This window comes from Gossypium arboreum, chromosome 10 (assembly GCF_025698485.1).
Source record: "Gossypium arboreum isolate Shixiya-1 chromosome 10, ASM2569848v2, whole genome shotgun sequence".
NCBI lineage: Eukaryota > Viridiplantae > Streptophyta > Magnoliopsida > Malvales > Malvaceae > Gossypium > Gossypium arboreum.
This window is the reverse complement of record NC_069079.1, coordinates 46,134,374-46,147,298: the sequence shown is the minus strand read 5'-3', so window position 1 is coordinate 46,147,298 and position 12,925 is coordinate 46,134,374. Positions and strand designations below refer to the sequence as shown.

The following is a 12,925-nucleotide window of genomic DNA, read 5'->3' as shown; positions in this document are numbered from 1 at the left end:
CTGACATGACATGCATGTGAATTGCCACATAGATGACACGCTAACATTTAATTAATTTTTTATAATTTAAAAATAATTTTTTTATAATTTCTTAATAATTTTAATGAATTTTAATTTTTAAAATAGTTTTATATTTTTGAATTTTTAAATTTTAAAAATTAATTGAATTTGGCGTGGCAATCCACGTGTATGCGATGTCAACAAAGTTAAAAATAAATAAATTTTCCATTAATTTTAAGGTGATTTGACAAAAAAAAACGTAAGTTTAAGGGCAAAAAAAAAGTGAAAATTATGTAAATAGCTAAAATTATTTTTTATTTAAAATTGGAGAGCCAAATAAGTTATTATGCCTAAAAGTAACTTTTAATATTTTTTTAATGGCATCAGACATTTAGCTCATAACAGTTACCTATCTTTTCATTTTGGCTCTTAACTTCTTTTTTAGATCACTTTAGCCGTCAAATTTCAAATTTTAGTAAAATTGCTTTATTTTGGACGAAAAAGTTGATTGATCTGTTAAAATTTTAATGACATTGGCATGGTAATTTATTTGGAAGTTTACATATATTTCATTGTTGACGTAAATAATTTGTTTTAAAAAATTTCATAAACTTTTTAAATTTATTTTATTTATTATTTATTTTAAATTTTTATAAAGTATGTATGGATTGTTATACTAATTTCTATTTTAGCATCGTTAAATTTTCAATAATTTAATTAAATTTTAAAATTAAAATTGTAAGTGTTAAAAATGGAACCAAAATAACGAAAAAATAAATTTAAAAACTAAATTTATCATCATACTTTTTAATATATAAACAATAAAACAAATTATCAAGTCTAGTCCATTGAATTTGATATTGAATATCAAACTCTGTCTTTGAAAAGTAAATATTCAATCCATAAAGAATTCTAATCATATTTAAATTTTAATCATTAAAATTTGATTCTGAAAAGATGTTGCATGTTTAATTTAATGAATGAAATTCAACCTATTTTATTAGGTTAAAACCAAAGTTTCTATACAAAATAAATATTTTAATGGCTTAAAAATTTTAACATGTGGCATTCATTTATTTTTTGTTGCAACATTAACTAGTAAATGTAACAGTGTTAAGACTTTAAGTTACATTGATGCATACTAGAATAATAGGTATTAAATTGGACACTTGTACAAGTACCACAAAATACATTAGGCGAAAATTTAGATGTCAAATGTAGCATCAACTCCTTTTACTATCATCTATCTTAAATTTATGTATAACTAAATAATTAAATATCAATAACTGACACTGAATTAATGTGTCCATGGCAAGAATAGCTTGAATCTTCTTTGAGTTCACCTCAATACCTCTACTAAAAATCATGAAAATCATCTAGAATTTTTCTACTAAAAATCATGAAAATCATCTAGAATTTTTCAGCACCAACGTTGAATGCATACTTCAAAAAGTTCAATTCTATGTTATATTCTCTAAGCATCCAAAAGACTTTATAAAGATTGCTAATGTGTTACTTTATTGATACACTCTTGACTAACATGTCATTCTATAATAGCCTTCATCCATCTTGGCGTTTGATACGGATAAAAAATGCCACCAAAATAAATACATAATAAAAATATTTACCCTCTCTATATATAATAAAAAAAAATTCTGTTAAACCAGATAGAATCCCAAGACATATAGAGTCCCAGGACAAATGTAACATTTAAGAAGTCATAAAAAGGCAAAACGATGGCTTAAGTTGTATGGATCATTGCAAGTATGCCTTTGGAGTCATGGTTGTATTCTTCTTCTTTACCTATAATTTATATGAAAAATTAATATAAAGACCTCGTCAAATATTTTGTCTTGGGATATTTTGATGAATAACCGATTACTTGAATTTTAGAATCTTATATTATATTTTTAAAATTTTAATAAATTATAAATCCTTTTTTATAATTTCATAATTTAATTTTAGTTATCAACAATACGTTGTGCAAATGTTGTTATAGGATATTTTTTTTACAAATAAAAATACGTTGGTTTGTAAAGGAATTGAAACTAAAAGTGAAAATAGATGGATGAATAGTACCGTAGCATAGATTGCATTCCTTTAAATGAAAAAAAAAAGATTCTACCCACAATCTATAGGAGTTGAGGAAGTTCACAAAAAGTATATCAACATACAGCCAATATCATTCTTATGTTTGGGCTCGTATCTTCATCAACCTCTTACTATACTACTTCTCTATTCCTGCTTGCCTTCTCCTTCCACAGCTTGAGTTGGGCCATCACCTGGCTCCTGAACCACCACGGCATAACAAAGCTAGGAAGATCACCATAACCACAGAAGAACAGCATCCTTGCTAGCAATCGTCACATCAGTAGCTCTCATCAAACCATCAGGGAATGAGGGATGGCATCCATACAAGTTATTGAACTGTTCAAAAAGATCAAATCACTGCAGCAATTAGATCAAAATACAAAAGTTACAGTAAAAACCACAATTCAACAAATGAACAAAAACCTATTAGCATTGCAATGGGAATCCAATTAACAACTACTTAATAAAATTATACAAGAAAAAAAACAAGAAACAAAGATCTTGAATCTACATTTCCCTTAGTAAATACCAGTATCCGACACCCATATGAATACAACCCTTCAAAGACCTCCAAATTCAAGAAAAAAGGCCACTTGGATCAGAAGCCTCGATCGAGAAAGATTCACAGTCATATCTGTCTTCATCTCCACCAAGACTATGAAACCAGTATATGATAACAAAACATCCACTCTAATCTTGGACCCATCTTTGCATTACTCTCTCTTTCACCTATCCTCTTTGTGGATCGCTAAGAAAATCCAACGGTACTTCCAGCAACTCTTACGAAAACTCTAGTTTTCTACACTGCAGATAGTTGCAAAATCATGTTTATAAAGAATATGAGTGCTACAATAACAAATATAATCGAGTTTGTAAAATGAGGATAAGAAATTTAAAGAACACCCTAACTTTGCTTCATTATCAACATATCAAACCAATAACTAAAATATTATAATTATCAAGTATTCTAGAATGCTTACCAAATAACGTTGGAACTTAGTTTTGATGGAGTCATGTTGGTGTTAGACACATTTTAACCTAATGAAGTAAGAACTTCAATCTGGACTTTAACAGCAACGTATTATACCTGGATAAAATATGAAGGAAAAATGCTTGAAGTTCAAGCTTTCAGCTACTGTCAAGAATGGAGAACAGAACTTAGAAGGCAAAGAAAGATGGAGCATATGGAAGAAAATCTGATGATTTCATTCAAAAGAAACTTTGGCTCAAAGCCATTACATATACCAGTCATTGGCTGGTCAAAAAATCAACAAATTCATCACCTATACACTACCTAACTCCACTTATTACATTGGAACTAGGTGATATTACTTGCACACTTAAACAAAGCTGGTAACCAGCTTTTTGACCATCAAGTTACATCAACTTGTCATCCAAGCATAATTCAAAATGAACTAAATTACAAAAATATTGTTAAAAGGTAACAAAATGAAACTGAGTTGAAGCAGTAGCATTAACATATTCAGTTGCACGTACTTTACCCAGGAAACTTATGTGCATGGATTCTTGCACGTGCTTTACCTGGACAACTTATGTGCATGAATTTGCATGAGCTGCATGTGTTGCATACGAACTAACTTCAACACTCCTCCTAAGTTTCCATGCTTGTAACACCTAACTGCTTTCTCAGTTTTATAAACCTTGACACACCAAGGGCCTTTGTGAAAATGTCAGCAACCTGTTCCTCTAAATTGCAATGAATCAGCTCCACCTCTCGAGCTTGTTCCATCGCCCTTATCACATGTAACTTGATGCTGAAGTGCTTCGTTCTACCATGGAAGACAGGATTCTTTGCAATTGCAACAGCAGACTTGTTATCACAAAAGATCTCTGTTGCCTCCCTTTGATGTAGGTTAAGATCGGCTAGAATTTTCTCACCAAATGGCTTGATTTGACATTGGCGGTGCAACATATTCAACCTGCTTTGTTGATTGAGCCACCATTGATTGTTTCCTTGAGCTCCAACAAAACATGGTTGAGCCAAGGGTAAAAGCATATCCAGAGGTGCTTTTCATATCATCACTTGAACCAGCCCAGTCACTATCAGTATAGCCTCTCAATTTCAAACTTTCAGCTTTATTGAATAATACACCATAGTCAAGAGTGCCTTTGATGTACCTTAGCACTCTCTTTGCTGCTTGAAAATGCTAGACATTACAGCAATGCATAAACCTTGATAACATACTCACAGCAAACAAGATATCTGGCCTAGTTGCTATCAAATATAACAAGTAGCCAACTAGGCTCCTGTAGGTAGACTCATTGACTGGTTCATGATATCCTTGGCTTGACAGCTTCATTCCAACAGCAATAGGAGTGCTCGTTGGCTTACAATTCTCCATTAAGAACTTAGACAAAACTTTCAAGGCAAATGTTCTCTGTCCCAATAAGATTTTTTCTTCTGTTTGGCGCACCTCCATTCCCAAAAAGTATGTCATTAGCCCCAAGTCAGACATCTCAAATATGTCCTTCATTTTGGCTTTGAATTCAGCCAATATGTCTTGATCTCCTCTAGTCACCAAAAGGTCATCGACATAGAGGGATACAATAAGTTGTATTTCAGCTTCATTCTTCTTGACATATAGTGTTGGCTCACTAACACTTTTGTTAAATCCCAAACTGACCAAGTAACTGTCAATTCGAGCATACTAGGCTCTAGGAGCCTATTTCAGGCTATACAATGTCTTCTTAAGCCTGTACACCATTTGTTTTTTGCCAGACACAACGAAGTCTTGAGGTTGATCAATGTAGATCTCTTCTTCAAGGAAGCCATTGAGAAATGCAGACTTCACATCAAGCTGGTGGATTTTCCACTACTTCTGAGCTGCCAAGGCAATCAGCAATCTGATGGTGTCTAGCCTGGCCACTGGTGCAAATGTTTCCAGGTAGTCCAGGCCATATTTCTGGCTGAATCTTTTGACTACAAGCTTGGCCTTCAGTTTGTTCAAGCTCCCATTAGCATTTTGCTTGGCTCGATAGACCCACTTTACTCCAATAACCTTCCTCTTGGCTGGTCTAGGAACTAATTCCCATGTCTGGTTCTTCTCAATCATAGCAATTTCATCAACCATAGCCTGTTTCCAGCCTTCATCAGCTCCAGCTTCTTCAAAACTGCATGGCTCCACTATGGCAACTTGAGCTCTTTCATAAATTTCAGCCAAAGGTCTAGTGCCTCTGACTGGCATGTCATCAATGTCCATTTCAAGACTAATTTGATTAGGTTCAGCATGATCAACCATCAACTCTTCAAAAATAGCCTCTGGCTCATTCTTCTCCCAATTCCAATAAGCCTTCTCCTCAAACACCACATCTCTGCTCACTTGGACTTTGTTGGTTAAAGGATCCAAAATCCTATAACCCTTTTTGACCATACTATACCCGGCTAAAATACCAGGAAGAGCTCTTTTGGACAATTTATCCCTCTTTACAGCTGGTATTTGGCTGTAACATAGGCAACCAAAGACTTTCATATGAGCCAATGATGGCTTGAACCCGAACCAGGCCTCAAAAGGTGTCTTGTGAGCAAGTGCTTTGGTTGGAAGCCTATTCTGAATGTAGACAGCAGTATTGACAGCTCCAGCCCACATGGTCTTGGGCAAATTCTTTTCAAATAATAAACATCTGGCCATATCCATCAAGCTCTTATTTTTCCTTTCACTTACACCATTTTGTTAAGGTGTTTAAGTGTTGGTGAGCTGGTGTCTAATGCCAGCTTCATCACAAAATGTATTAAACCCGGATGAAGTATACTCTGTTCCATTATCAGACCTAAGGGTCTTGAGTTTACAGCCTGTTTCAGTTTCTGCTGCAGCTTTAAATTTCTGGAATATTGAAAGTATTTCATACTTATTCCGGAAAAAATATGCCCAACAATACCTGGAGTAATCATCAATAAATAAAATGAAGTATCTGCTTCCATTCAATGATTCAGTCTTCATGGGGCCACACACATCTGTGTGTACAAGCTGCAGCTTCTCAGAGGCTCTCCATGCTTGATTGGTAGGAAATGGCGATCTTGCTTGTTTTCCCAATTGACAGACTTCACATACATCTTCTTCCTCAACAGAGTTGGTGAAGTTTTCAACCAAGTCTTCACTGATCATCTGAGTCATTGATCTGAAGTTGGCATGCCCAAGCCTTTGGTGCCAAAGCTTGAGTCTTCGAAGAAACAACATAGGCATTATCAAAGCCTTTATTCCAGTCCACAACAAAGCTCTTTTCTGTCATGGCTACTGACATGAGCATAGATCCACTTGGATCACTAATCTGACATTCATTTTCTTTGAACACCACATTATAGCCTTTTTCAACTAACTGAGCTATACTTAACAGGTTTCTTTCAATTTCAGGAACTAACAAAACATTTGAAATGATCTTGTTACCTGTTGGAGTGCAAATAACCACATCTCCCTTTCCTTCTGCCTTGATAAAGTGGCCATTGCCAACTTTAACTTGTGTTTTACAGCTTCTGTCTAAGGACTTGAAAATAGCTGCATCTGGTGACATATGGTTGGTGCAGCCACTGTCAAGGAGCAAACCATTTGAGACTTTCTTCTGAACAGCTGAGCAGGAGACTGCAAAGACCTGCTCCTCATTGTCACTGCCTTCTTCAGCTACCCGAGCTTCAGCCTTGTGTTGTTGATTTTGGCCAGGTCTGCCTTTTTCTTTGCAGACCCTTTCAACATGGCCTTTCTTTTTGCAGTGTTGACACATAGCATCTGGCCTGAACCAGCATCTGGCCTGAACCAGCATCTGGCCTCTGGATGACCAGGTCTTTTACAAAATCTGCAGAGTCGATCTCCTCCTCTTGCAGCATCAGGCTTAGGCCTGTTTTTCCAGTTTTTCTTGCCTTTGTAGGCTGAGGTGCTCGAGGCTGCTTTGGCCTTAGCTTGGAAAGCACCCTCCTGGTGCTCCTCCATTCTACTGGCTCTCCTTTGTTCCTGAGCATAGAGGGCATTAATGAGCTTAATTAGGGAAATGGTTTCCATGTCTCTTGAATCCTTCAAGGATGAGATCTTTGCCTCATATCTTTCAGGCAATGTTGAGAGCACCTTCTCCACAATTCCTGCCTCACTGAACTATTCTCCTAGCAATCTTATGCTGTTGACCACAGTCATTATCCTGTCTGAATACTGCTTCACTGTCTCTTCTTCCTTCATCTTGAGATTTTCAAAGTCTCTTCTCAAGTTTAGCAACTGTTGCTGCCTTGTTCTTTCAATGCCTTGGAACTCCTCCTTGAGCTTGTCCCAGGCCTTCTTGGGAGTCTCACAGGCCATGATTCTAGTGAAGATAACATTAGAAACACAGTTCTGAATGCATGACATGGCCTTGTGCCTTTTGGTCCTCTCATCTGCATGCTGTCTGATTTGAGCCACTGTTGGATTAGCTCGAAGTGGAGCTGGCTCGACATCAGTGTTGACAACTTCCCACAGATCAAAGGCCTGCAGGTAAGTCCTCACCTTGACAACCCATATGTGCAACCCCTCACCATTAAAGACTGGTGGTGCTGCAGGAGAAAAGCCTGATGAAGCCATTCAATTTACTACAACAGGTCCTCTAAGATGAAAGCTCTTGATACCAATTGTTGGTGTTAGACACACTTTAACCGGATGAAGTAAGAACTTCAATCTGGACTTTAACAGCAACGTATTATACCCGGATAAAATATGAAGGAAAAACGCTTGAAGTTCAAGCTTTCAGCTACTGTCAAGAATGGAGAATAGAACTTAGAAGGCAAAGAACGATGGAGCATATGGAAGAAAATCTGATGATTTCATTCAAAAGAAACTTTGGCTCAAAGCCATTACATATACCAGTCATTGGCTGGTCAAAAAATCAACAAATTCATCACCTAAACACTACCTAACTCCACTTATTACATTGGAACTAGGTGATATTACTTGCACATTTAAACAAAGCTGGTAACCAGCTCTTTGACCATCAAGTTACATCAACTTGTCATCCAAGCATAATTCAAAATAAACTAAATTACAAAAATATTGTTAAAAGGTAACAAAATGAAACTAAGTTGAAGCAGTAGCATTAACATATTCAGTTGCACGTACTTTACCCAGGAAACTTATGTGCATGGATTCTTGCATGTACTTTACCCAGACAACTTATGTGCATGAATTTGCATGAGCTGCATGTGTTGCATAGGAACTAACTTCAACAAGTCACTTAGATCTTCTTCGTTTCTGATTCCAGTTCTGATAAAACTAGCAGTCCATTTGTTTCCAAACTCATTCAGCACTGTATTCCCAATAGAAAATCCAATCACCAATCCCCATCCATACCCCCATCAATACAACTTTCCAAATAGATAAACCATCTATCCACAAATCTTTATCCTCCTTCGGGGGCAGCATTTTGGAACCAACTTCATTGCATTTCCTTGTCAAAGGAACCCCACACAATCTTGGGTTTCCTATGTAAGAATCATTTGAAAATGTACCAAATTGGTTGCTCTCTGGAATCCTTCCATCAAGTTGGTTGTAAGAGAGATTCAGCAATGCAAGAAAAGTTAGGCTTGTAAGTTGTGGAGGAATCTTTCCAGAGACACTGTTTCGGGAGAGATCCAATGACTCGAGCTCGGTTAAGCTTCCCAGTGCTGAAGGAATAGGGCCAAATAAGCCGTTGTAGGACAAGTTTAGCACATGGAGTGACTTGAGGTGTTGTACTTCTTCTAATATCCTCCCATGAAATTTATTATTGGACAGGTCAAGACAGGTAAAGAGGGTTAAGATTTTCTGGTAAAAAATTTCAAACCCTCTATTCACAATTGTCACCGAATCTTTATAATAATAATTATCTCCAACATAACTTGGCTTAGCTTTGTTGCCATCAATCACCATCATTCCCCTCAAAGATTGAAAAAAATCAACAGATACCTCACCTGAAAAGTTATTGGAAGCAAGATCCAGTATATGTAACATTGGGAAAGCATTTCCATCTTCGAAAAATTTAATCGAACCATAAAATCTGTTGGATCGTAGTATAAGAACCTTTAAGAGAGGCAATTTCACTAACCAGTAAGGAAATGTGTCATGTATCATATTTTTCCCAAGATCCAAAACTTCAAGCTTTTTGCAATTGGCTAATGACCTTGGCAACTTCCCTTCCAAGTTGTTCCCGTTGATTTTGAGTGAGCTTAGCTTATGAGTGGCTTGGAAGAATTCAATTGATAGTTGACCAGAAAAATTATTGGAAGCAATGTCTAATACATCCAACGTTGGAAAATTATTTTCCAACTGTTTAATTGGACCATAAAACCTGTTTGCTCGTAGTATAAGAACCATCAAGCCAGGCAACTTTCCCAACCATAAAGGGAATGTGTCGTGCAGAGTATTGTTTCCAAGGTTTACAGCATAGAGCATTGTGCAATTGGCTAATGACCTCGGCAACTTCCCTTCCAATTTATTGTCTTTGAGTTTAAGAGCGTACAGTTGGGTTGCTCCTCCAAAATCTGGTATGCTGCCACTAAAATTATTTTGCTGTAGATATAAAAAGCTTAGAGTACTGATATTTCCTAAGCAGCTTGGGATTGAGCCACTCAATTTGTTGAAGGATGCATCAAAACTCTGAAGTTGACTCAAATTACAAATAGGTGCTCGTAAAGAGTCTTGGTTCGATGAAAATTGGTCCAAAGTTGTGAGAGAGTTGTTGGAAAGATTCAAAGACTGCAAACTTTTCTTCCACACCCAATTTGGTACTGCCCCACTTATTTTGTTATTTGAAAGGTCAAGATCTTCTAAGCTCTCTTGAATCTTTAGAAATGCTGGAAATGTACTTATATTACAGGATTACAAACGCAACCATCTCAGCATTGGAAAGGAGGAAATTGCATCATCAAAAGCAATCTGATTTGGAATATCAATCATATTGGAAGAAAGGTCTACCCATATAAGAGTGCTCTTCCACAACCAATTTGGAACAAGACCGTGGATTCGGTTGCTAGAAAGATATAGGGAAGTCAATTTGTTTTGGCTTTTGATGAATTCTGGAAATTCAGTAAGGTTGCATGACCTTAGGGCTAGACCCTCTAATCGGGGAAAATAAGGATTTTGTTCTGGCTTCCAACTAGCAAGCTCATGTTGGATGGGTCGAGAAACCTTAAGTTGTTGAGCTGGAAAAACATGTCGAGCTTTAATTGGTAATCACTAAAGCTGTTGTATCCAAGAGAGAGGGTTTGCAATGTTGAAAGAGTAAATAAAGAAGAAGGTATTGATCCAGAAAGGCGGTTCCTAGACAAATCAAGATATGCAAGATTTGGCACTCCAGATCTGTGAAATGGAGAGATTAAACCATTGAAATTGTTACCACTAAGATCCAATTCCACAAGGTTACTGAGATTTGCGATTGATGGTGGAATGGACCCAGAAATTGAGTTAAAGTTGAGGCTAAGTTTAGAAAGAGTTAAAACTCTCAACAATTTAAGATTACTGATTGATTCCGGTAATTTGCCACTGAAATTAGTATATTGCAATGACAACACCTCCAAAGTGTTGTTAATTGGAAATTCTAGCAATTGGCCCATGAGACGAGAGTTGTCTGAAATATCAATTCTTTGCATTTTGGGCAATAAGAAAAATTCTACTGGAAAATGCCCATTCAAATCGCAGTTGGACATGCTTATAACACTCAGCTTGGGAAGTGACAGCGATGTGGTTTCACACCATTCACTACTTTGACTTGAAATATTCACTCCATCCAAATACAACTCTCTGAGAGACCTCATTTTCTTTATCAATGTTTTGAAGTTGGGTTTCTCTAGTTTCAATGAAGCAGAACTTTGATCATCTCTCCAATAGCAATCATCTTGATAAGATAGGTTAAGAGAGACTAACCTTGTTAAGTATAAAATCCCTACCGGAATTTGGTCATGAAAACATGAGGCCGAGAGGTCAAGATGAGTTAAATTAGGGAGTTTGCCAAACCCATACTGAAACAGAGTGGTATTAAAATTGTTTCCAGCAAGATTAAGGCGTTGGAGATGGTGGAGATTGAAAATGGAATGAAAGCTACCTGAAAGGTTTTGGTAACTGAGATCAATCCCAATGATATGACCAAGAGCATCACATGTAACTCCTTTCCAAGAGCAACAATGGGTGTTGGGATCCAAGAGGTCAAGTTTGGAAGAGAAAGTGAAGTTTGGGGCATAGTAGAGATGATGCTGCAATTGTAGGAGAGCAGACCTCTGATCATCAAGGCAATAGTTTTGGAGATTAGTTAGAGAAGATGGGTGAAGGGAAGTGGAGGAGGAGAAGACGAAAAACAGTGCAGTTAAGATGCCAAGATTCTCCATGTTTGGTGTTTAGATTCAGAATTTGATATGCACCATATTTATAGACAACAACTTCAGATTATCATTAAAGTTGCCTTCATCTAACGGTGTTGTATTATTAGAGATGGGTTTACTCGTCAAAAGTCTAGATTATTCCCCCTAATTAATAACACAAAGTTAAAACAATAATATCAAAGAAAAAACATAGAAATAATATAAATATTATAGGAATACATGAGATGAGGTGTTGAAATATTTATAATACAAATATTGTTGGCACATTCATTTGATCATCTCAAAATTTTGGGTTGAAGTTATTAAGAAAGAGTCAAAGTCATTTTAAACGAAATTGAAGTCAAAAATAGGAAAAATATATAAAAATAAAATTACTTTTTCAATCTCACATAGAAAAGATTGATATCAAAATAGTCAACTTTATCCTGGGGTTATTAATTCAACCCAAATAATACTTTTCAATCAAACCTCAACATTATTTATGAGGATTAGCTTGTAAATAATAATTTGAAATTTTGATTGAGTTTTTTTTTTTTTTTAACACAAGTTGAAATGAAAAAGTATGAGTTTGACTTTCCTTCTGTGATATATGTGTGTTTGGTATTTGTATTTGACAAAAGTTATATCTTTTGGTACATAGAATTAATGGTGTTAACTTTTTGTGTTTAATTCAAATTTCATAGTTAATTTAATGAAAATTCATAATTATCTAATAATATTAGCAATTAACTTTTATCAAATCACCCATAAAACTCGAATTGAATCACATCGTTAAATTATATTTGACAAATTAAGCACAAAAGTAAACAAATTCACAATTAAAACTAGATTTATTCTATTAACAAAATCATAAAAAACCCAACCCTAATAATATTAACAATTAAAATTCATCAAATTGGCCCTAAACACAAACTAAACATTAAAAAATTAACACCATTACTTTTGGGTATCAAAATATATAACTTTTTGTCAAATACAGGTATCACATTGAACCCAAAAATAACATAGGTATCACATTAGAAAATTGTTTCAATCTTGGGTACCAAATGATATATTAAGCCTATTAAAATTACTAAATATTAAGTCGTTAAGCTTAAAATATAGTTTAAAAACACATATTAATAACATTTATCAAACTAAATTTATATTTTTCCAAATATAATAAAATTTAATTATTTTAATTGATTAAAAAGAAAAACAATTATAAAATTATAAATCAAATCAAATTTTAACATTAAAACAAATTAATTAAACAACATATATAAAATAAATCACCTGTAAAAGATTATTAATAATATTATTTAAATTAGGTTTAAATATGTGAAAAGTGCTTGCAATCTTTCAAAATTCAAAATTTAGTCCTTGTACTTTAATTTTGAGACATTGAGTCCCTGAAATTTTTTTATTTAAAAATCTTGGTCCCTCAATTTAATTTTGTCGCCAAAATTACCAATGTAAAAGGTAAAAATAATTCTTTTAGTCCTCAACATTTACATTATTTGTCAATTTTGACCC

General features: G+C 35.0%; 1 protein-coding gene across 1 annotated transcript; it reads right to left on the bottom strand.

The window, feature by feature from the left end:
• Window positions 1-8,354: 8,354 nt before the first annotated feature.
• On the bottom strand, window positions 8,355-11,416 carry LOC108487837 (receptor-like protein 7). The gene is made up of 2 exons (XM_017792180.1): window positions 10,224-11,416; window positions 8,355-9,900 (listed from the first exon to the last, which is right to left on the bottom strand). The coding sequence occupies exons 1-2, from the start codon at window positions 11,414-11,416 to the stop codon at window positions 8,355-8,357; spliced, it is 2,739 nt and encodes a 912-aa protein (XP_017647669.1).
• Between the last annotated feature and the right edge of the window lie 1,509 nt (window positions 11,417-12,925).